At 43.1% G+C, this 26,001-nt stretch overlaps 1 protein-coding gene across 4 annotated transcripts in view; it reads left to right on the forward strand.

Annotated features, from left to right (window-relative positions):
* The first annotated feature begins 624 nt into the window (after positions 1 to 624).
* The window catches only part of b4galnt4.S (beta-1,4-N-acetyl-galactosaminyl transferase 4 S homeolog), a 54,463-nt gene continuing 29,086 nt past the window's right edge, over positions 625 to 26,001 (forward strand). The window contains exons 1-5 of one of the 4 annotated variants that reach the window (XM_041560886.1): positions 625 to 1,531; positions 11,634 to 11,712; positions 12,694 to 12,933; positions 23,523 to 23,626; positions 23,703 to 23,795. In XM_041560886.1, the coding sequence (XP_041416820.1) occupies positions 12,783 to 12,933; positions 23,523 to 23,626; positions 23,703 to 23,795 (348 nt within the window). In that variant the 5' untranslated portion in view covers positions 625 to 1,531; positions 11,634 to 11,712; positions 12,694 to 12,782. Of the gene's footprint in view, positions 1,532 to 9,377; positions 9,501 to 9,750; positions 9,874 to 11,633; positions 11,713 to 12,693; positions 12,934 to 23,522; positions 23,627 to 23,702; positions 23,796 to 26,001 lie in introns of those variants that run through there. The other 3 variants (XM_018260118.2, XM_018260117.2, XM_018260119.2) reach the window with 3 other exon arrangements.

A 26,001-nucleotide genomic window follows, 5' to 3' on the forward strand; every position in this document is an offset into this window, starting at 1 on the left:
CTCTCGGGATATGTAGCTGTTTGTTTATGTTTCTCCTCATCATCCCAGTCTCTCCATCTCTTCAGATTTGCTTTGTCACAAAACGTGCTTTGTATTCTATTCCTGCCCTGATGCCCTGATTGGATTAATCACTAGGGCTGCTGCTCACTCTGCTTCACCTCCCCCTGCTTTCCCCACCCTGGCTCATGTCTCATGTTCTTTCTCTTTATATATAAATATATATATATATATCCCCTTTCACGCATCAGTGCAGTGCAGCCAACCTCTAAACTGTGCTCTGCTAATGTAGGAGAGCTTGGCTGCACCACATTGATGCTTGAAAAGAGACAGGGAAGGAAAGAAAGAAAGAAAGAGACAGCCAGGGTGGAGAAAGCAGAGTGAGCAGCAGTCCTGAGAGGTGCAAGAAGACAGCTTGGGATGCAGAGACAGCCATGACAGGAATAAAGAGACATTCAAACATGAAAAGGAACTGGGGGGGAAGGTGAGCACCTGTGATAGACCCATGACTATGGTGTATGGCTTTACCCAGGATCTTATGTGAGAAAATCCAGTGAGAGGAAGAATGTGGGAGGAGAAGGTCCAGAAATAGCATCCAGCTCACAAGGGAGCCCTTCTGTGAGAGGGAGGAAGGAGCTGGATGTGAGATGTCCTTCATGATTTATCTAACTTGTCATGTCTCAGGGGCTTGGGCTGTCAGGGGATGCTGGGAACTGTAGTTGAATTAAAGCAGGAGAAGAGCAGGTTGATAGAATTTATTTCTGGTGTTCGGGTGCAGGCTCTGAGTTACCCTACGGCGAGTGTTTATTACATTAGGTGCTGTGGTTATGGCTGCACAGTTGGCCTCAGGGACATAAAGGAGTAGTTTGCATGTCTCCGCCCATATTCCTTAAAGGAGGGCTCCAGAGGGAATGCTATGTATGTAGCATGAGGCATGTCAATACCGTCTGTTTTCAGAAAGCTTTCACAGCTACATTTCATTTAGAAGAGTGATGTTGCCTTGGAAAGTGGCTGCTACAGTGTAGTCCTTTTTCATGGGGCCAGCTGATTGGCTGCCTTCCTGGAAGGGACACACTGATTGGTTTAAGCCAGTCATTGTTTAGAACGGTCCTGGATGAAGCTTGGTTGCACCACAGCGTTGATGCTCAGAAGGAGACAGAGAGAGAGAAAGAGAGGGCAGAGAGAGACATCTGTGGGAAAGAGAGCATTGGGAGCAGGGTGGAAGGAGAGGATATGTGGCACCCTTGGTGAGTGCTGAAGAAAAAGACTGCTGGCAGGCATATAGAGGCAGAGATACAGCATGGGGACAAAGAAGAGACAACTGTGATCAGGAGAGACAGTCAATCAAAGAGAAGAATCAGCAAGAAAAACAAGGCACCTGTTGAAAAGCACAGACCCTCCGTAGTTAAACGTTTTGTGTTTTCTTTGCGAAGGACATAATGTGACACGGAAAACCCGATGAGGAGGAGAGTCTTGGAAGAGGAGATCCAGGGATAGACAAGAGACAGCACTCAAGAGACAGCCAGTGAGAGGGGTGAGAAGCTCGGCACTTTTCAGGCTTTGTGTATATATCACATGCAGTGGGGACCTTCAACCTGCCAATGGCAATGCTGGTGGGGGAATGGCTGTAGAAGGTGGAACAGTCGGAAGGCTGGTAACTGTAAAAATCTATTTATTGCCATTAATTGCTCAGTTATAATGTATCTCATGGAAAAGATGATGTGTGTGGCATTGTGAGAGTGGTGAGAGAATGATTGCTAGTGCCTGAGAGACTGGCTGTAGGCAGGGTATGTCTCTAGCAGCCGAGTAACTAGTAATTTGTCTCTGGTACAGAGCTGTCTCAGTGTATGTGTGGGAAAGTGCTGTGTCTCTAGAGAGTATATAAGTGCTGCAAGCAATCTCAAGCAGTCTGTTATGCTGTTACTTTCTGACAGTGTTGCCGAGAGTGTAGTACAGTGACTCTGCAGTACAGTCCATGACCCTCAGATACATTAGGGGGAACTCAATAAATGCCCATATCAGTAATCAGACAAATTCTGCAGAAATCTTATGAGCACTGACACATTTTGCTGCTCGTGTGATGCTAAAACTCATAGAATTGCCCCTCCATAGACTTCCATGGAGCTTGTCAGTGCAGTATTAGGCCATGCGAATGTAACTCAAAAATAAGGCAGTAAACTTTGGCAAGCAGTTGACTTGTACAAGTATCAGCCAGGTCCTAGGAATTGATCACCATAACTATAAAGGGGCGAGTGCTATTTCACACACCCCAAACCACTAACAAGTCTAATCCTTGTGTGCCTTAACCTTTATTGAAGGACACCTATCAAAACGTAATCTGATGTTTAGGGGACCTCTGCGATGATTGGCCCTATAATATAGTTAAGCCCTTTTCTCCCTGTCCTTGGTGATTTTCTGATTCAGCTGGTTTTTGTATTGCAGTTTATTTCAGAGGTGTGTTCCTATTCAATGGCACCGCAATTTAGTAACTAGTATGAGCCATGTTTCTTTGGTGTTTTGAATGGTTGAGGTTGTCTATTTGTATAGAGAGCAAGTCTTAACTCGCTGTCGTTTATTTGCTTGAATAATATGTTCCCCCTCAGTAAAGTGCAACAATATGTCATTAAAGGGGACATTTATCTTTGAAGACTTTAAAGGTGGCCATAAACTGAGAGATCCGCTCGTTTGGCGAAGTCGCCAAACGAGCGGATCTCTCCCTATGCCCACCTTGAGGTGGGCAATATCGGGCTGATCCGATCGTGGGCCCTAGGGCCCAACGATTGGATCCTAACGAATAGCAACGGGCGGTCGGATCACGGGACCGCATCAACTAATAGATGCGGCCATGATCCGACGGGATTTTTCGTCCCATCCGATCGAAATCTGGCCGACTTTCGGCCAGATCTCGATCGGTGAAGCCCGTCGGGGGACCCCATACACGGGCCAATAAGCTGCCGACACGGTCTGTCGGCAGCTTTTATCGGCCCGTATATGGCCACCTTAAGACTGTGATATTCTGAGGCTGCAAAAGGCCTTTTTGTGTGTGTGTTTTAAATTTCTATTCCACCTGGTTCTTACCTGAGAGGCAAAATGCTAGCTGGTTGTCAGGGACAATGTAGGGGCAGCAATTTAAAGAGGAATATTTTTTAGCCACAATACATGCGGAGGGGGACAGGGGGAGCATGCTTAGGGGTATATTTATCAAAGAGTGAAGTTAGAGATCACCACAGTCCACTAGAGTAAAATTCCGCCACTCTCCGCCACTTTTTTAAAAGAATATTTATTAATTGGTGAAAGTGAAAGTTCATCCCTTGATACATACTCCTTTCAAAATCCCATAGAAATGAATGGAGAGTGTGGAATTTTACTCTAGAGGACTGTGGTGACCTCTAACTTCACTCTTTGATAAATATACCCCCATCAACTGCAACGTGTGCCCTGCGCACCAATGTGGATGTAAATGAGTTTCCTTTTGGTAAAATGCAATGCAGTACGTTGCGACGTGCATGTATCTCCCCTGCATTTGTGTTTGAATGGCAACATGCAGCGTTCATAGCGGCACAATGTGTCTTGTCGTATGATTCTTTTTACATAGTTAGATTGGGTTGAAAAAAGACAAAAGTCCATCAAGTTGAACCACCCTGTATTTACAATAAAAACACTGTTTACATCTTGGGGCAGTTTGTGTTACAACAAGGTTGATAAATAAAGGCAGTTTCTGAAAACAAGAAGTGGCACTTTTATCCAAGGCTATACTTTAGCAGTGGTTTGGTGGGTTTTCTATTATAAGAAGGATTGCTGGTCTGAATACAGTGGGATGTTGGGGACGGTTACATATACAAGAACAGGAATGTTTGGCATGCCAGATGTTGCATAGCTACAACAAACAGAATCCTTTTGCCAGCTCAAGTGGTAGAGTAAAGCTGACAGTTGCGGTACTGTACGTTTATGAAGTTGGAATAGTTAACTGCTCCTGTAGTATGAGCTGGTTTCACATTAAGATTAAGGGCAATGGCACATAGTACATTTTATCACTTGTGTGAATTGTTTGTGGTAGAGTCCTGCAGAGGGTCGGGTACCTGCGGTACCCTGCGGGTTGCGTTTAGAGGTTCCAGGTGCGGGTATACCCGCGGGTTGGCGGTTCTGCGGGTTGGGCCGCGGGTCTTCTCAATATCAATATTCACTCCTTTCTTCTGGTCCCGTCTACTTCCGATGACATCACTTATGGTCTACAATGACAGCACTTCCTCTTTTACTCCTTTTTTTTATGATCTCGTCTACTTCCGATGATGTCACTTCCGGTTTACAATGACAGCACTTCCTGATTCTTGATGGTCAGCGGGTCGCGGGTCCGGGTTTGCGGATAAGGTACTTGCGGGTAGGGTCGGGTAGCGGGTCCAAGCGGGTAAGAATGCGGGTTGCTGGTCTGGGTTGCAGATTGCAGGTTGCGGGTACGGGTCGGGTTCGGGTCCCAAAGAATGGACCCGCGCAGGACTCTAGTTTGTGGGTTAATGACAAAACAAAAATTGCCTTACATCAACGATAGTGGAAATCCCACTGATTGCTTTTAATTGCTCTTCACTTGTACTGAAGTGGGGATAGACCTGTTGTGATTCTCAACTTTCTTTTCACCACTACTTTCCTATTAGGGTAATGGCACATGGCCTGGACCCAAATGCCACATTTGTGGATCATGCAATCGTCACTTCTAGAGCTTTAGAGCTTTGGAGTGACAGTTGCCTGACTGGCGAGTTCACCAATAGGCCCAGGACATTGCAAAGACTTGATTGATTGCTGTAGGCAATTTAACTGATGCTGATGATATTCACAAAATTCAGTTTAAAGGGGTGGTTCACCTTTGTGTTGACTTTTAGGATGATGTAGAGAGTGATATTATGAGACAATTGGCAATTGCTTTTCATTTTTTATTATGTTTGTTTTTTGAGTTATTTATTTTTTAATTAAGCAGCTCTCCGGTTTGCAATTTCAGCCATCGGTCCAAATGACCCTAGCAACCACGCATTGCTTTAGGAATAGGAATAGTAGGTGGGCTAAATAGAACGATGAGGAATAACACGTGGCAATAACAATACATTTGTAGCCTTATAGATCATTTGTTTTTTAGATGGGGTCAGTGACCCCCATTTAAAAGCTGGAAAGAGTCAGAAGAAGAAGGCAAATAATTAGAAAAATATAAAAAAATAATGAAAAGAAATTGAAAAGTTGCTTAGAATTAGCCATTCTATAACATAATAAAAGTTGACTTAAAGGTGAACCATCCCTTTAAGCTAACACACACCATTATATTTTGCCACCCCTTCCTCTTCACAAGCTTCCTCTTTTTTCCCCCATTGGGGTTTTTTCAAAAGGAACCGTTAACATATTGGTGGCTTTACTTCCCCTTTAACTTTCTGTGAGTACACTTATAGCGCAGCCAAGAGAACAATTGCTGATAACAAGAGCACGTGCAGTGAATAATTTGGAGCTGAAGAGAATATTCTGCACATTGGTGGGTCAGAGGAGGTTGGGTCCTGCCCTGGAGACTTTCCAGTCTGATGACTTGCAGACACAATAATGTGTGAGTTTGGGAGGAAGTGGTTTCCGTGTGGTTTCTAACAATACTGGTGTGTGTGATGAGTGGGGGAAAACTATCTTAAATAATGTGTTTCTTTTTCTCCCAAGTTAAAGGGGTCATTCACCTTCCAAATAACTTTCATAATAATTTTCAGTCGTATACCACAAATAAAGACTTTTTTTCCAGTTGGTTTCTAATATTTTATTTTTGACGGTTTTTCTTACATAAATTAATATTAACAAAGTTGGAGCTGTCCCTAGCCTTTTATCACCTATACATGTCTTTATTAGAGATGTTGGTGCAAATGCTTGAAGTGGCCACTTATTATTACAAGGAAGCAAAATAAAGACATAAGAGATCCTCTAATGCCCTAGACATGAGCCCACCCTAAAACAAAATGTGGCATACCCCTCAAATGGTAAAAAAAAAAAGTTAAAATACATTTTTTAAAGACACTCCCGCATTAAAATATGAAAAAACTTGAGCGTTTTATAAAATTGTTATGACTTTTCGGCATACAGGATATGATGACACTGACATTGAGGAGGATGTAGCCTCATCCTATCAGTTTGCCAGGTCCAAGCTGGCGAAGGAAACTCAGGCGAAAGGGGTTAACGTTATGTAAAATCGCACTTAAAATTGGCAAACAGATTTTTTTATATTCAATTTTAAAATCTGACATGGGGCTAGACATTTTGTCAATTTCCCAGCTGCCCCCAGTCATGTGACTTGTGCCTTCACTTTAGGAGAGAAATGCTTTCTGGCAGGCTGCTGTTTTTCCTACTCAATGTAACTGAATGTGTCTCAGTGGGACATGGGTTTTTACTATTGAGTGTTGTTCTTAGATCTACCAGGCAGCTGTTATCTTGTGTTAGGGAGCTGCTATCTGGTTACCTTCCCATTGTTCTTTTGTTTGGCTGCTGGGGGGAAAAAGGGAGGGGGTGATATCACTCCAACTTGCAGTACAGCAGTAAAGAGTGATTGAAGTTTATCAGAGCACAAGTCACATGACTGGGGGCAGCTGGGAAACTGACAATATGTCTAGCCCCATGTTAGATTTCAGAATTGAATTAAAAAAATCTGTTTGCTCTTTTGAGAAATGGATTTCAGTGCAGAATTCTGCTGGAGCAGCACTATTAACTGATTCATTTTGAAAAAAAATTTCCATGACAGTATCCCTTTAATGCCTGTTACTACATTGGCGATGTATCTGCGGATGGGATTTCTGGTCGAATGTTCGCTAGCAATGGCCACTTCGCCCTTTAGTAAATCTGCCCTCATGTCTCTGCACTGGAGGGTGAATATTTAATTCCCTCTGTATATATTCACCTTATAATGTGCACTTTTTTTTGATCATACAGTAAAGAATGGACAACAAATGCACTAGTGTTGGACTATGAAACCAGTGAATGGACATTTCTGGGAATGAGCCCAAATTATATAAACTTTTAGTGCACGTATAACAACACATGACTAAGCAAAGGTATGCCTACTGGGGTTGCAGGAGGTGCAAGACATAAGCCATACAGGAGGACTGTGGATATAGAATAAGAAACTGTGTTTTTTGGGGATATAGTTAATCGGGTTGATAAGGCTTGGGAGACTGTACTAAATTTTGCACGGACCTCTATACGAGATGTGGGAGTTACAGTTCCATAGACTACTTTAACATTACACCATAAGTGGCCATAAATATTCTGCTTCCTTGGAGCAAGCAGTTCGGCATCTCCAACACTGTCTACTTGACTGGTATTTATAAGGATTCTTATTAGTATATTCTTTTATTAGTATAATTACTCATGTCTAGCCCAATTGCTTTAATTGCACGTAGGTGTACATTGTATTCAGTGAGCTTGTGGCCTAATGTTTTCTTATGCCTGAGGCTTAATGGGTGAGGCAGGAATAAAACTTGCAACACAGGCAGTGACTTTGCCAAAGGACACTTTGTAAACACCAGCCCGGTGACAAATCTCCTCTTCTTCAGGGCGACTAATCTCCCCAAACTGCCTTCCCATGGGCTAGAATGTAAATCGCCGATGGGATGGCACTCGGATCGCTTTGTTTTCTGAAGTCGCTCAAAGTTTCCTCGTGAGGCAACTAAGGGTGACTTCGGAGAACAAAGCTCTCCTTGAGTACCATCCCGCTGGTTATTTACATTCTAGCCAACGGGAAGGCAGTTCCGGGAGATTAGTCGCCCCGAAGAAGAAGAGATTTTTAGCCTAAACTAACCGTGTGTCTCTGCGCTTAGGGATCACATATTACCTCTTGGCCTGCCCAAAAGAAACAGTGGTGTCTTGACAGTGTCTCAGTGGGTTGTCTCGATGCCTTGGGCCATGGTGTTATTTGGGAACCTAATTACCATTGAAAGCAGTTTCCATCTGTCCTTTGATATGGCTGTCTCAGTTTGCATAATTGGTTTTCAGGTCTAATTCTCAAAACCAGCCCACAACTAGCCAAGAGGAACTTCAACAGTAGTGAAAAAAATTCTAAAAAAATAAATGAATTTATGTTAAAATACACCTTTATAAAATTAAAACTACAGAGGGGGGCCCAGGAGGAATAGGGGCCCCATAAGGCCCCAATACACATACAATTTTTAGGGCTCTTACAGACGAGCGTTTTTACCTGCGCACCCCTGCACAGGGGTGCTCCGTTCAGCCGCAGGGGAGCGCAGGAGTAGACGCACTAAATTATTGTCAATGGGGCTGTACTCACACAGACGCATTTAAGCATCAAACGCAGATTGGGACGCAGCATGTTGCATTTTACCTGCATTCTGCGCTTACATGCGTCCGTGTGATTGACAATAATTTAGTCTACTCCTGCGCTCCCCTGCGGCTGAACAGAAGAAAGCACAACGCATGGGAGTGCAGGTAAAAACGCTCGTCTGTAAGAGCCCTAATAAATATTGGTATAATAGGTCAACCTCTAGACCTGCTTATGCTGACTTTTAATTGTATCGCTCACACTTGAAAAAGGGTTCTACCCCCGAAACATTTTATTGCTCAACTTTCTAGCAAGACCCTCTCCTATTCATATTCCAGTCTATTATTCAAATCAATGTGTGGTTGCTAGAGTCATTTGGACCCTAGCAACCAGATTGTTTATAATGCAAATCGAAGAGCTGCTCAATAAACAGCTAAATAACCACAAATAATAACAAATGAAAACCAATTGCAAATTGTCTCAGAACATCACTCTCTAGATCAGGGGAACCTGTGAGCAACATTCAGAAGTAAAATGAGTTGGGGAGCAACACAAGCATGAAAATTGTTCCTGGGGTGCCAAATAAGGGCTGTGATTGGCCAGCCCCTATGTGGATTGTCAACCTACATTGAGACTCTGTTTGGCAGTTCATCTGGTTTTATGCAACCAAAACTTGCCTCCAAGCTTGGAATTCAAAAATAATCACCTGCTTTGAGGCCACTGGGAGGAACATCCAATGGATTGGAGAGTAACATGTTGCTCATGAGCTACTGGTTGGGGATCACTGCTCTAGAATAGATTATTTAACTCAAAGGTGAACCACCTTTTTAAACAAAAACTACATTACCCAAAATGCTTTGGGAGATGCAGGCTTTGCACATCAGGGCAAGGAAAAACTATGGCTGGTTTCCAAAGTACAAACCAGCCAAAGGCCCAAAAAGTAGCCCAAATTCATACCTTGACTAATTTGTACTTTCAAAACCAAGCCCAATTTGGCTGGAAAACCACCAACCTGGCAACCCTGCTGATTACAGAATCAACCCTCCTCCAGCCAGGACTTCAGTTCCCACAATGCATTGCATGCTTTTTATGCTTCTTCTTTCCAGAACAAGCAAGGCACTGTGGGAATTAGAGTCCGGACTCTGAATACAATGTTACAATAGTATGTGTAGCCTGGGAAACGAGAGGAGGGAATTGTAAGTGACAGGTCCTGCTTTCAATGGTAATTACACGTGGAAATAACTTTAAATTGATAATATTTAACAATTGCATAATGGAAATCTGCTTAGAATTAGATTATTATTCTTATGCTTAAATAAATGTATTGGGTGGAGTTCCCCTTTAAATGCATTATACAGCTCCATCATCATCCTCACTGTAGATTTTTGGCTTTTTGAGGATGCTGGTGGTTGTTGCATGAACACACACGAGCACTACCATGTTGATGGGGAGGGGGGGGATCTTCTGAGCTTCCCCAGGCTGAAGCTCGTGTTAATGTTTCCACCCCCCCTCTCGTCTCGTGTAGCAGGACCCTGAGCTGTCTGAGCTGAATGCCAGAGTGTGTGTGTGTGTGTTGCACACTGACCGGCTTTGTGGTGAGTAGGTGTTGCACACACAGCAGTGCATCCTTAGATCACACTGTACAAGCTTGTATTGCAGGGACTTATACATGGCAGCTGTATAGAACATAAACAGGATTTATAGAATGGGATGTTTTTGGTTGAAGGGCGAAATCCTAGTTCCTTGTGGAAGATGAAAAAGAAATCTCTTTGGTAAGGAATGTGTACAGGCTCGTGCTTTGCAGGAACAGCCGGACCCTTGTGAATAGTTTCATGGAATTTAGCGCCCCAGTATAGGAAAGTAATACTGACAGCAGCTTGGTAGGGATTCTGTCATGATTTTTATGATTTTCTAAATTACACTGCAAATAATTCATGCTAGCATCTAAAATTCCATTCCTGAGCCAGTTTAGTTGTAATATTGGTGTGTAGGTGCATCTCAGGTCATTTTGCCTGGTCATGTGATTTCAGAAAGAGCCAGCACTTTAGTATGGAACTACTTTCTGGCAGGCTGTTGTTTCTCCTACTCAATGTAACTGAATGTGTCTCAGTGGGACTTGGATTTTACTATTGAGTGCTGTTCTTAAAGGGATCCTGTCATCGGAAAACATGTTTTTTTTCAAAACGCATCAGTTAATAGTGCTACTCCAGCAGAATTCTGCACTGAAATCCATTTCTCAAAAGAGCAAACAGATTTTTTTTAATTCAATTTTGAAATCTGACATGGGGCTAGACATTTTGTCAATTTCCCAGCTGACCCTGGTCATGTGACTTGTGCCTGCACTTTAGGAGAGAAATGCTTTCTGGCCGGCTGCTGTTTTTCCTACTCAATGTAACTGAATGTGTCTCAGTGAGACATGGGTTTTTACTATTGAGTGTTGTTCTTAGATCTACCAGGCAGCTGTTATCTTGTGTTAGGGAGCTGCTATCTGATTACCTTCCCATTGTTCTTTTGTTTGGCTGCTGGGGCGGGAAGGGAGGGGGTGATATCACTCCAACTTGCAGTACAGCAGTAAAGAGTGAATGAAGTTTATCAGAGCACAAGTCACATGACTTTGGGCAGCTGGGAAATTGACAATATGTCTAGCCCCATGTCAGATTTCAAAATTGAATATAAAAAAATCTGTTTGCTCTTTTGAGAAATGGATTTCAGTGCAGAATTCTGCTGGAGCAGCACTATTAACTGATTCATTTTGAAAAAATGTTTTTTTGCCATGACAGTATTCCTTTAAGGTCCCCATAGACGCAAAGATTTTTCTTTGATGAACGACCGATTTCCAATCCGTCAAATTATCGTGAGATTAGTGGGAATGAAACGAACGTGCATCTAACGATTTTTCATCCGACATCGGCTAGAAAATTGATTGGTAAGGTTAGAAAATTTTCAGCGGTCACAGCAAGCAGCTACCCTCAGTTTTCCTGGCTTCAACCATCGCTTGAAATAGTCTTTTTAGTTGATGGACACATTGTACATTTAAACGTTCGTTTCAAGATAAGCTTGGTCTAGCGATAACGAAAAGATCTTTTAAAAATCTTTACATATATGGCCAGCTTTAGATCTACCAGGCAGCTGTTATCTTTTGTTAGGGAGCTGCTATCTGGTTACCTTCCCGTTGTTCTGTTGTTAAAGGACCAGTAACATCAAAAAATAGTTTTTAAAAGTTCGTTAGAATACATAGAAAAAAAAGAAGCACAAAGACAAATTAAACTTTCAAATCGCAAAGTCCGCTTGCGCTCCTCTTCGGAAAGCGATCGGGCGATCCATCGTACGGCGTTCAATTTCTCCTTCATTACAGGAGATAGCCAGGGAGGAGAAATCAACTGATGCACGATGGATCATCGCCTTTTCTGAAGAGGAGCGCAAGTGGATTTTCGGTAAGTTATTTCTTAATTAAGACTTTGCGATTTGAAAGTTTAATTTGTCTTCATGTTTTTTTTCTGATGTATTCTTAGGAATTTGTTTAAATTGTTTAATTTGTTGATGTTATTGTTCCTTTAACCTGCTGGAGGAGAAACTTACCGAAACTCCGCTTGCGCTGCTCTTTGGAAAGCGGTCGAGCGATCCATCATGCAGTGTTCGATTTCTCCTTCCTTATAGGAGATAGCCAGGGAGGAGAAATCGAGTGCCGCACGATGGATCATCATAGCCGTGTCGCCTTTTCTAAAAAAAAAAGGAGCGCAAGTGGAGTTTCAGTAAGTTATTTGTTAATAAAGACTTTACTATTTGAAAGTTTAATTTGTCTTAAAGTGGCCATACACGGGCCGATAAAAGCTGGCAGCTTATTGGCCCGTGTATGGGGGCCCCCGACGGGCTTCCCCGATCGAAATCTGGCCGAAAGCTGGCCAGATCTCGATCGGATGGGACTAAAAATCCTGTCGGATCGCGGCCGCATCTGTTCGTTGATGCGATCCTGCGATCTGACCGCCCGTTCCCATTCATTAGGATCCGTTCGTTGGGCCCTAGGGCCCACGATCGGATCAGCCCGATATTGAGGTGGGCATATCGGAGAGAGATCGGAGATCTCTCCGTGTATGGCCACTTCTAGTGTTGTGTTTTTTTTTACCATGTATGTTAACATTTTTTTTTAAAAAAACTGTGGTTACTGTTCCTTTTAGCAGTATAACAGTAAAGAGTGACTGAAGTTTATCAGAGCACAAGTCACATGACTGGAGGCAGCTGGGAAACAATATGTCTAGCCCCATGTCAGATTTCAAAATGAAATGTAAAAAAAAATTAGTTTGCTCTTTTGAGAAATGGATTTCAGTGCAGAATTCTGCTGGAGCAGCACTATTAACTGATGTGTTTTTAAAAAATGTCAGTATCCCTTTAATAACAGCCCTGTCTCTTATTGCTAGATTGTCTCACTGCTTGGATGTGGACGGGCAGGGTGTGAGGGAGCCATTCCACTGGCCCCTCTGTGGTGCCCTGTGATGGTGCCAGCAGGATGCCGTGGTTGCCAGTGAAGAAGATCCGCAGGCAGTTTAAGCTGTTGCTGCTGCTGGTGTTACTTACCTCAGCCGTCTGGGTCACATACCTGCACATCAGCCTTGCGAGGCAGGGAAAATCACTGCGACTGCCCTTCATCTACAGCAGAGGTAAGAGATTACTCTATATGATAACCGTTCTCTCTACTACTTTATACCATGTGTCCAGACCGGAAGCCCCCTGGCTTGTGTTGAACTACAAGTTTTATAATCTCTAACAACTGACAGGTGCTGGGAGTTGTTACATAACAGCATCTGTAGGGTTACACATAATCTCTTTTCTAGACACAATTCCTCTGGGTTTCCTAATGTGTAGGGACAGGTATGGGACCTGTTATCCAGAATGCTCGGGACCTGGGGGTTTCCAGATAACGGATCTTTCCGTAATTTGGGTCTTCGTGCCTTAAGTCTACTAGAAATTCATTTAAACATGAAATAAACCCGATAGGCTGTTTTTCCTTCCAATAAGGATTAATTATATCTTAGTTGGGATCAAGTACAAGCGACTGTTTTATTATTACAGAGAAAAAGGAAATAATTTTTAAAAAATTTGGATTATTTGGATAAAATGGAGTCTATGGGAGACAGCCATTCCCTAATTCGGAGCTTTCTGGATATTGGGTTTCCGGATAAGGGATCCTATCCCTGTACTGTTTAGTAGGAGGCAAGCTCCAGCTGCTCTTTCCCATGGGTTTGAGAGTAGGGAAAGGCGACCCAGTGGTGGCTGGATTCAGGAATGAAGAGGGTCAAGTCAGGGTGATGGGTGACTTAAAGGAGAACTAAACCTTAAAAATGAATATAGTTAAAATGCCATATTTTCTATAGTGAACTTATTGCACGAGGCTAAAGTTTCAGCTTGTCAATAGCAGCAATGATCCAGGACTTCAAACTTGTCACAGGGGGTCACCATCTTGGAAAGTGTCTGTGACACTCACATGCTCAGTGGGCTCTGATTGGCTGTTGAGAAGCTAAGCTTAGGGCTCGTCACTAATTATCCAGCAGAAAATGAGCTTCCCTGGCTGTAATATAAGCTGATGCTACAGGTTTGCTGATTATTCAATTCTGATGCTAATTGCACTGGTTTCTGTGCTGCCATGTAGTAATTATGTGTATTAATTACTAATCAGCCTTATATTGTGACATTTCTATTCTATGTGTACTGTATATTGTGAGTGGCTCCCTAAGCTCAGTAAGTGACAGCAGCACAGAGCATGTGTGCTGCTTCCGATGGGTCTCCCCTATTAATATTAGGCCAAATATCGATCTCTTCGTTGTAATCCGATCGTTCGGCCTTAGGGCTGAACGTTCGGATTAACTGATATTGTGCTGCTGTTGGTGTGCATATTCGGGAAAGATACGCTTGTTTGCAACCTCAGCAAACGAGGGGCTTTTATTGTGTGGCCACCCTAAAGACCCCCCATACACGGGCTGATAAAAGCTGCAGACAGCCCGAGTTGGCAGCTTATTGGCCCGTGTGTAGGGCAATCCGACGGGCTTCCTTGATCGATATCTGGCCGAAAATCGGGCAGGTTAATAAATCCCGTCGGATTGTGGCAGCATCTGTGCGTGTATGCGGTCCTGCGATCCGACTGCCCGTATCGGATGCATTATGATCATTCCGATATCGCCCAATTCAATGTGGGCATGTCGGGGAGATATCCGCTAGTTTGTCGACATCGCCAAACGAGCGGATCTTTACATCTATGGCCACCTTAAGGAATAGGGCTCTGTTAACTCCTAGTATTCCTGTGCTGTCTATGCAAGAGTTAACACCCGTGTAAGAGACCTGTGAGCGGTATACACATTTTAACTGTATGTGAGGGTCACAGTAAATTGTCTAGTTATAAAATGACACCTGCGTGTTGGTGACAATCCCACTCCTTCGATTCTATGTTAAAATCTTGTGTTGTTGTGAAGGGCAGAATATTTACACCCCCCTCTCCTGCTGTGAAGAACAATAAGGGCTCTGTAGGTCACATCCTGCATATGAGGCTACGTCATGGTGAAATGCTCTGCAGGATTTTCCCGCAAACTGGTTAATCTCCCATTGCCATTGGTTTGCGTCCAACATATGCGGAAATCATACAAATGCATCAGATGCTTTCCTACTATAACAACATGAAAGGAGTCCACACCCAACAACTTTCTTGGATAAAAAAGCATTCTAAGCAACTTTCAGTGATACCTTAACTACAGTTTTTAAATGTTTTTAATAATATTTTGTAAAAGGAATTGCAATACAAAGCAGCATATGATATTCTAAGCACTGCTGGTTCTAACTCCTGAAATAATGTAGCAGAATCTGCTGGTCATGTAAATTTCCGCCTGTTTCTTGAGGTTGCATATCTCCCCCCGATATGCCCACCTTGAGGTGCTTGATATCAAGCTGAAGGACAAACAATAAGATCACAATGATGGTAAATTATTTGGAGAAAATTAGGCCGATTTGAAAATATCACTGGGCAAGGATTGTATAGGATGGGAGCAGAGTTGCCTTTCTCCACTTGTTCACAGACTACACGTTAGAGTCCTGCAGCGGGTCGGTTACCCGAAAAAAATCAGGTACCCTGCGGGATGAGGGTAGGATTTTCAGGTGCTGTTATAGATGCGAGTTGCAGGTCTGCCGGTTGGGCTGCGGGTTGGGTTGCGGCAGAGTCCTGCGTGGAACCAAGAGCCGGACCCGAACCCGTGACCCATCTGAACCACAACCCGCATATTTACCAACTTTGATCTGCTATCCGTCCCAGAACCCGCCGACCACCATCAAACAGGAAGTGATGGAGCTGCAAACCGGAAGTGACGTCATCAAAAGTGGGCGGGACAGAAACACGTTTTGTAAAACTTTTAAAGGAGTAAGATATAGACAATATTACATAAGATAAGAAATTTAGATGAGACCCGCAACCCGTCCCGCGACCCTCAGACCCGCGAGCATACCCTCACTTGAAATTCCTCCCCTCATTCCATAACCCGCGGGTACCCGACCTGTTGCAGGACTCTTGGTTGTGGGTCTCATCTAAATTTCTTATCTTATGTAATATTGTCTATATTTTACAAAACCTTTTTCTGTCCCCACCCACTTTGGATGATGTCACTTCCGGTTTACAGCAACAGCACTTCCTGTGTAATGGTGGTCGGCAGGTTGCGGATCAGGTTGCGGATAAGGCAGTTGCAGGTCAGGGTTGGGTAGTGGGTAAATATGCGGGTGGCTGTTCAGGTCGCAGGCCGCGGGTTCAAGTCTGGGTCTCATAAATCGGTTCCGCGCAGGACTCTACTACACGTGGAAAAAAAAGCAGATCAACAGCATTGTAGGTCCTTAGCCTAAAGGTGGCCATACACGATAAGATCCTCGTTAGCTGAGGTTGCCAAACGAGTGGATCCTTCCCTGAAAGCCCACCAAAGGCAGGGCGATATCGGGTAAATCCGAACTATCGCTTTACAACGAAGAGAATGGGCGGCGCTGGATCGTTGGCCACATCAACTAGCCGATGCGGTCCTCCATCGCCCGATCAATATCAGGCTGATTTTGAGTCTCATATCAGTCGGGGGGGACCCGTCGGAAGCCCACACACACGGGCAGTAGTGATGTGTGGGCCGGCCCGATACCCATGGGACTAGGGTTGACACCTTTTCTGGAAAAAAATACCGGCCTTCCTATATATTTATCTTTTTTCCCTATTAATAACATTGGGATCATATCACTGACCTTCCTAAATATTTATCTTTATTCCCTATTAATAACATTGGGATCACTGACTTTCCTAAATATTTATCTTTATTCCCTATTAATAACATTGGGATCATATTACTGACCTTCCTATATATTTATCTTTATTCCCTATTAATAACATTGGGATCACTGACCTTCCTATATATTTATCTTTATTCCCTATTAATAACATTGGGATCACTGACCTTCCTATATATTTATCTTTATTCCCTATTAATAACATTGGGATCACTGACCTTCCTATATATTTATCTTTATTCCCTATTAATAACATTGGGATCACTGACCTTCCTATATATTTATCTTTATTCCCTATTAATAACATTGGGATCACTGAGCCGGTTGAGCTCTTCTCATGTTCTCCCCACCCTGCCACCTTCAAATGCGGCTTTGCGCCTGCTCGCCCCGAGAGTCATCGGTGGGCGGCGCGGGTCTATAAAAGGAACCAGGAAGTGGGATGCTGGCGGGCTCGGGCTGAGGGAGGGCGGGTTAGGGTCGGGTGCGGATCGGGAAAAACCCGACAGGCACATCACTAATGGGCAAATAAGCTGCCGAATTGGTCTAAGGGTCAGTCCACACAAGCAGATTTGGGGAGATTTAATCGCATCTTCTTCTGGGCGACAATCTCCCTTAACTGCCTTTGCGTGTCTTCCTGTCCCCTATAATGAAAAGTCGCCTGCTCTAACACACACGCGGCACTTTGTTTTCTGAAGTCGCCCGAAGTTTCCTCGTGAGGCAATCTCCCTGAATCTGCTCGTGTGGACTGACCGATATTGGCAGCTTTAATCTGCCCGCGCATGGCCACCTTAAGAGGTTGTGAGCTGTATATTTGTTAGACTGATCAGTGGAGGAGATAGGGTTAAAAGAGAAGAACATTTAAGTGATTAGATCTATGTTACTTTAGAGGTTCCCTGCCCTGCCTTACCCTTCCTTCCCCACCCTGCTCTGTGAGTCAGGCATGGATATTCCAGCTGGCACTCAGAACTGTGAGGAGGAGGTGAGGGCCTTGGGACCCCTAATTAACAGAAGGGTGTGAGCTCCTGAGCTCATCTGTGTTTGCCCTTCCCCCTGCCACTTTAAGTCTCAGCGGCTCTGGGTGAAGCTGCTGCTGGTGACACAGCCTTATTGGTTAATGGAATCCGGTTTCTTGCAAAAAAAGATAAAAAATCGATGTTTTGGAGCTATATTCCCTTGTTAGCTGATGTTAGACACACTGATTTAAAGCTAAATGGCAGTGAGCCTAGTAGAGCCTGCAACTGTCGGCTTTGGTTTTCGTTTTTTTGGCAGTCGGTAATAGTGAACGTGTCATTTAAAGCCATAGGGCACAGTGTTGGTTTAGTGCTGAGCAACGTCTCTGTTAAGGGCTTGTATTTATGCGATGTACATGGGCTGTATCTCTGTTAGTTTCTCACTAGTGTGTATTGGAACATTGGACAAAGTGCTGCCCCCAGTGCTAAATACTCCAAATACCCCCCACCTTCACTTGCAGGTCAGAAAAGTATCTCCCGAAACCGCTCCGCTGCCACGTCTTCAGCTTCAGCCTGATGGTAACTGGCTATGAATAAAAATGCTGCTTTAAAATGTACGGGTTAAAGGGGAATTTCGCCTAATAATTAATTTATCTACCTTGCAGATGAAAGCAGTATAATAAGCTGAGAACTATGGCATTTGGAGCATTTTAAATGCAGTGATTTTTAGCCGAGACCAGAATGCCTGTTAGAGGATGATTTGCTCTGCCATGACTGGGGGCAGTGCCATGAGTCACCATGCATGTGCTATTAAAGGAGAACTAAAGCCTAACTAAAGAAGTGTAAATGTTGTACATTACGTTTTGTGCTTCTGTACCAGCCCAAGGCAACCACAGCCCTTTAGCAGTAAAGATCTGTGTCTCCAAAGATGCCCCAGTAGCTCCCCATCTTCTTTTCTGCTGATTCACTGCACATGCTCTGTGCTGCTGTCACTTACTGAGCTTAGGGAGCCACTCACAATATACAGTACACATAGAATAGAAATGTCACAATATAAGGCTGATTAGTAATTAATACACATAATTACTACATGGCAGCACAGAAACCAGTGCAATTAGCATCAGAATTGAATAATCAGCAAACCTGTAGCATCAGCTTATATTACAGCCAGGGAAGCTCATTTTCTGCTGGATAATTAGTGACGAGCCCTAAGCTTAGCTTCTCAACAGCCAATCAGAGCCCACTGAGCATGTGAGTGTCACAGACACTTTCCAAGATGGTGACCCCCTGTGACAAGTTTGAAGTCCTGGATCATTGCTGCTATTGACAAGCTGAAACTTTAGCCTCGTGCAATAAGTTCACTATATAAAATATGCCATTTTTAGCCACATTCATTGATAGGGTTTAGTTCTCCTTTAAATGCACACTGGCACATTTTTCAGGCCGTAATCTCAGATTTTGGGGCAAACTGCAGCACTTGTCGTTCTCATTAGTTGAAGCAGGCGTTTTGATAGTGGGGCTCAAAGCAACTATTGTGCTGTATCTTTATTTGTACAGATGGCAGCTGTTATCCAGAATGCTCAAGATCTGGGGTTTTCCAGATAATGGATCTTTCCGTAATTTGGATCTTCATACCTTAAGTCTACTAAAAAGTCATGTAAACATTAAATAAACCCAATAGGCTGGTTTTGCTTCCAATAAGGATTAATTATATCTTAAGTTATAAAGTTATTATTACAGAGACAAAGGAAATCATTGTAAAATATTTGGATTATTTGAATAAAATGGAGTCTATGGGAGATGGCCTTTCCATAATTCTGAGCTTTCTGGATAATGTTTTTTTGTGGATAACGGATCCTATACCTGTATATTAGTTTGGTTTTAAATTTGAGCCCTTTTGGGATGGGGCTTTCACTTCTAGGGGCTTTTTCTTCTTCTAGGCCTGACATCAAGATGCAGTTTTTTAGAGGCTTGTAAGGTTGCCAGGTTGCCAAATTGGGCTACTAATTTAAAACCTAGGCGGGTTTCGAAAGTACAATCTAGCCAAGGTACTGATTTGGGCTACTTTTTGGGCATTTGTCTGGTTTGTCCTTTGGAAACCAGACAAAGTTTTTTCTTGCCCTAATTGTTAAACAAAAACTACATTACCCAACATGCATTGGGATATTACTAATATGCCACGCCTGTGTCTCCCAATGCATGTTGGGTAATGTAGTTTTTGTTTAACAATTTGCCAGCTGCCATGTTTAATGTAAGACTACAATACCCAGCATCCAATGGGACTGACTTGTGTAGAAGTCGGGGGTTACCATATTTTGGGCTCTGTACCCCAGTCTCCCGTCCCTCTTAAGCATTCTCACATTTTCTGGTGACTTTCCTCAATTTCAGACAATTTTGGGGCAAAAATCTGAAATTAGGGATGCACCGAATCCAGGATTCGGTTTGGGATTCGGCCTTTTTCAGCAGGATTCGGATTCAGCCGAATCCATCTGCTTGGCCGAACCGAATCCGAATCCTAATTTGCACAAAACAAGGAAGTACATTTTTTCCCCTTCCCACCCCTAATTTGCATATGCAAATTAGATTTCGGTTCTGTATTCGGCCAAATCTTTCACAAAGGATTCGGGGGTTCGGCCGAATCCAAAATAGTGGTGCAAATTCGGTGCATCCCTAATTGAAATTGTATATGTGTTAGTACCTTATGGGACCCTTATACCTCCTGGGCCCCCCTCTGTGGTTCCGTCCCTGGTGACGGAAGAATCTGTCCCATTTTGCTTCATGGAAAATTTTGAAAAAGGCATATTTTCATATATATATATATTTATTTTTTTAGCCTTTTTTCACTGCACATATTGTGCTATTTTTGGGCTACTTTTGAAGTGCCTGTTGGCCAGTGCTGGTTTTTCTAAACTAGACCTTGTGTAACGCTCTCCTGCAGTGAGATATAACATAGTACAGCACCTTGTTACATTTATACCATATTGGATTGGCTTTGGCTGTCGTTTGAGAGTAGAAACTGCTCACAAGGCTGCTGGATCTCCATCTACAAGGTTCACTGAGAATTAAGTTTTTTTGGGAAAGTTTGGGAACATTCACTGGTTATAGGATTTGCTGTTTCCACTGCCGGGAGTGGAGAGACACGGCATGAAAGGCTCCCATTCAGAGCGGTCTCTATTTAGTCTGGGCACGCTCACACTCTCACAGAATGCCAGAATGAGACAGCCCGTGCTTGTGTTTATACTGCTTCATTAACCACCTACCTGCTGATCCGTTAACAGTTCACTGCCCATATCCCATCTTTTTTTAGTGCAATTTCTCATTGTTATCCCTACGGCAGTTCATGTGGCGTGCATGCCGTGTGATTGGCACAGAACATAAGAACGCGGCGATTCTATTTGCTGTTTCACAGGTTCATGCCAAACTACTACTACAGGGAAATGCAGAAAAACGCATTTTGATTTTTCATTGTTAAAAAGAACAAATCAGGACAATATCCTGCACAAAAATGTGTTTCATGCCCAGTCATACAAAGCATGGGGTGCTGCATAGGTCCCAATGATTAAAGGGGTCGTTCACCTACTTTTAGTATGATGTAGAGAGGGATATTCTGAGACAATTTGCAATTAGTTTTCATTTTTTATTATTTGTGTTTGGTTTTTTTTTTTTAGTTCTTTAGCTTTTTATTCAGCAGCTCTCCAGTCTGCAATGTCAGCAATCTGGTTGCTAGGGTCCAAAATACCTTGGCAGCCATGGATTGATTTGAATAAGAGACTGAAATATGAATAGGAGAGAGTCAGAATAGAAAGACGAGAAATAAAAAGTAGCAGTAACAATACATTTGTAGCCTAAGGGTAAGGGCACACGCGAAGATTCAGGGAGATGGCGACAAATCTCCACTTCTTCAGACGACTAATCTCCCCAAACTGCCCCCTGCTGGCTAGAATCAAAATAACCAGAGGGATGGCACTCAGCCGGCTTCATTTTCTGAAGTCGCAACTTCGGGCGACTGCAGAATACGGATCGCACCGATTGCCGCCCCGCCGGAGATTTACATTCTAGGTAGTTCGGGGAGATTAGTCGCCCGAAGAAGAGGAGATTTGTCGCTGGGTGACTAACCTCCCCGAATCTGAACGTGTGTCTCTGCCCTTACAGAGCATTTGTTTTTTTTAGATGAACCTCATTTTAAAGCTGCAAAGATCCAGAAGAAGAAGGTGAATAACTCAATAGCTATTAAAAAAATGAAGACCAATTGAAAAGTTGCTTAGAATTTGCCAATTTATAAAATGCTAAACGTTAATCTGAAGGTCGAACAACCCCTTTAATACTGACCTGAAATGATTATTAAAGTACTACTCATAGACAATGATGGACATAATGCAGGCAAGGGTCTTGTGTGTCCAATAGGTGCAATCTATGTTATCTCTTGGGAAGCAGTGGGGCAATATATATATATATATATATATATATATATATATATATATATATATATATATATATATATATATATATCTATATCTATATATATATATATATATATATATATATATATATATATATATATATATATATATATATATATAGGAGTCAAGCTATTTTGCTTCATTAAAGGAACACTAAACCCTACTGTTCTGCACTGCTCACCCATACTTTACTCACTTGCAGCTGGACTACAAATCACAGCATACGTCAACTCATTATCAAGGTTAGGCATGATGGGAGCTGTAGTTTAGCACAGCAGTGTTATATTCTTCATGTTTTATTGCTCTTCCCCAACTATCAATGGCCCGCAGCTCATAAGAATGCAAAATAATCATCCAATGAGAATCCCACCTGATCCATGCAACTCTGATTGCAGTGTATTATATTGAAGCTAAAATGATGCACAATCTTGTATGTAAGACAACTGCAAGAGGGCTGGCATTCAGTATTCTCATTGGTGAATTTTCTTGCATTTATAATAATGGTTTTAATAAATAGAACTCTCATTGGTTAAACGAACAGTAACACCAAAAAATGTAAGTGTTTTAAAGTTATGAAAATATCATGTAGTGTTGCCCTGCACTGGTAAAACTTATGTGTTTGCTTCAGAAACACTACTATAGTTCATATAAACAAGCTGCTGTATAGCAATGGAAGAAATTGAAAAAAGTCTATATGGCACAGGATAAATAGTGGATACCAGATAACACCATTATGTTCTACAGAGCTTATCTGCTACCTGAGCCTTTTCTCGTTTGAATGGCTGCCCCCATTGCTACAAAGCAGCTTAGTTATATAAACTATAGTAGTGTTTCTGAAGCAAAAGTTTTAGCAGGGGCGATCCGCCAATGAGGCGAGCTGAAGCGCTCGCCTCAGGCGGCATCGCCAGATAGGTTTCCAGGGGCGGCAAAAAGCCACTCCTGGTGCCTTTTAAGAGCAGAATTTCCATTTTTTAAACCTGATATACAGCTTTACTAGGGCGAGAGAGCGCAATTGCATTACTGGAGCTGCCTCAGGCGGCAATATACACAGGAACGGCGCTGGTTTTAGGGCAGAGACACACGCTCAGATTCGGGGAGATTTAGTTGCCCGGTGATAAATCGCCTCTTCTTCAGGGCGACTAATCTCTTGAAACTGCCTCCCGCTGGCTAGAATCTAAATCGCCGGCGAGATGACTTTCTCATGAGGCAACTTCGGGCGACTTCAGAAAACGAAGCAATCCGAGTGCCACCCCACGGGCGATTTAGAGTCTAGCCGGCGGGAGGCAGTTCGGGGAGATTAGTCGCCCCCAAGAAGAGGAGATTTGTCGCTGGGCCCTTACCAGTGCAGAGCATCACTGCATCCTATTTTAAACACTTTTATTTTTCGGTTACTGTTTCTTTAATTGTTTTCCAAGTGTTATTAAGGTTTTTCCCAATTGCTCTAAAAAAAAAAAAAACTAGGGACACAGTGGGGCATCTTTACAGCTAGGTTTAGTGTCCCTATAATGATGAATAAAAGACTGCTGTCATTTTTCCATGTAGATGGCGAGAGAGTGGAGAGCACAGACCATGCCCGTAAAACAGGACAGGCCCAGGCTTCCCTTGCTCATTCTCAGGCTGGAGACTCTAGTGAGGAAGCTCCAACGGTAAGACCTAGATTTATATTGCATGAAAGACAGGACAGGTTATCGTTTCTTATGCTCATATCCAATAACTCTGCAGTACGATGCTCTGGCTTGGAAGAGAGGGCGCCAATGGAACCCCAGCGAGAGACAACTTAACCTTACAGACATCCCTCTGCCCTGGGATGAGAAGGTTAGTGCTTTTCTTTATGTTACTCGATGGAGTAGTGAAATGTAAAGCAAAAACTGCAGACGGGCAGATACTGGTAATGCAATTATCTCTTCTTTGTCTCTTCCCTTCCCGTGGGTTTTCCTTCCATTTCGTTTTCCTAAAATAGAAGATAAAGTAGTAGGGCACAGCTTTCTATGTTTAGAGAACATTCCCTTTTCAGCGTTTTCATCCTGTGAGTATATGAGAATATGTTGGGCTATATAATAATATGGGGAATAAATGTATCCCCTGTTGGGAAATTTAAGGATATTAAAAGTTACCAATGAGGTTTATGGCCAGTGGGTAATGTGCCCAGTGTCAGGGGTCCCAAGCATCCTACCCAACACCATTCCTCATCCCCCTTCTATCGTGTACCTTTAACCTTCTCCTTGAGAACACAGTCAGGGGTAGGGTGTGTGCCTACAGTTCAGGGTTGGAAGTTTTCCAGCCAAATAGGGCAACTAATTTAAAGCCCAGGTGGTTTTTGAGGCAGAGACTCACACAGCGATTCGGGGAGACTAGTCGTCTGGCAACAAATCTCTTCTTCTTCGGTGCGACTAATCTCCCTGAACTGCCTCCCCTGCCTTCCCGCAGGCTAGAATGTAAATCGATGGCGGGATGGCACACGAAATGTTTTGTTTTCTCATGAGGAAAGTTCAGGCAACTTTGGAAAACGAAGCGATTCAAGTGCCTTCCCGCCGGCGATTTACGTTCTAGCCTGCGGGAAGGCAGGGGAGGCAGTTCAGGGAGATTAGTCGCCCGAAGAAGAGGAGATTTGTCGGCGGCGACTAATCTTCCCCGAATCGCAGTGTTTGTCTCTGCCCTCAAAAACCATCTTGGCTTTAAATTAGTTGCCCAATTTGGCTGGAAAACTGCCAACCTGGCAACCCTGAACTGTAGGCACACACCCTATCCCTGACTGTGCCCACAAGGAGGAGGTTAAAGGTAAAGTGCCTTCCCGCCGGCGATTTACGTTCTAGCCTGCGGGAAGGCTGGGGAGGCAGTTCAGGGAGATTTGTCGCCCGAAGAAGAGGAGATTTGTCGCCGGGCGACTAATCTCCCCGAATCGCTGTGTGTGTCTCTGCCCTGAAAGTACAAACTAGCCACGGATACGGATTTAGGCCACATTTTGGGATATGTACTCCCGTCTCCCGTCACTCTTAAAGATTCTCGCGTTTTTCGGTGACTTTTCTCAGTTTCAGACAATTTTGGGGCAAAAATCTGCTGGCCACCAAAATGTCTAGAGGTTGACCTGTTTTACCAATATTTATTGAATTTATTGAAATTATATTATATTGTATTATGGGGCACCTATACCTCCTGCTCCCCCCGTAGTTTGAATCGGTCCCATTTTGCTTCATGGGATATTTTGAAAAAGGCATATTATCTTGTATACAGTATTCATTTATTTTATTTAGACTTTTTTTTCACTGTACAAATTTTGCTATTTTTTGGCAACTTTCTTTTAAAAGGTTTTTCTCTATTTATAAATATTAAACAATTTTTAATTTACATTGCGTCAAAGTCATTATACCCAATTTACAGGCTAGTAAAGAACTTATACATCCCTCAGTTCTCATCATGTCACATCTTGTTTAATTACCGGCGCCCGAGTCCCACCACGGGCTCCATATCTTTAAAGGGCAAACTTCTAGCTTCAGGTGCTTAATCAGAGGTATTACGGCATTGACTAAATTTATCCAGGATTCTCTCGTGGGGGGTTTGAACCCCATCCAGTGCATAATAATATTTTTCTTTTCGTAACACATTAACGCCCTAAATCCCATCCTTGTATGGTTAGTAGGTACTAATTGATCTACTACCCCAATAGACATACCGTAGGAGATAGTACCTGATAGAAGTCTTGCGTGGTTGGTTTTCATTCCTGAGACCAGTAGGTATGTAATACTGGACAGGCCCAGAGCAGATGTATAAAGTTGGCCGCAGGAGTTTTACCTCTAGGGCATATATCATTGTCTCTCTTCCCCATAGCCATAAGTTTTACCGGGGTTGTATAAAGTTGGTGGAAAACGCTATACTGAATCAGCCTGTCTTTCATTGGTATTAGAGTATATTTTTTCTGTGTCTTCCTCCCAGTCCTCCTGGGTAAGTATTTGTAACTGCCATTTATTTCGGGCTGTATGGAATGGGGGAGAGATACTGGCTAAAAGGTTATGGGATAATTTGG

This window comes from Xenopus laevis, chromosome 4S (genome assembly GCF_017654675.1).
Source record: "Xenopus laevis strain J_2021 chromosome 4S, Xenopus_laevis_v10.1, whole genome shotgun sequence".
In the NCBI taxonomy this organism is placed as follows: domain Eukaryota; kingdom Metazoa; phylum Chordata; class Amphibia; order Anura; family Pipidae; genus Xenopus; species Xenopus laevis.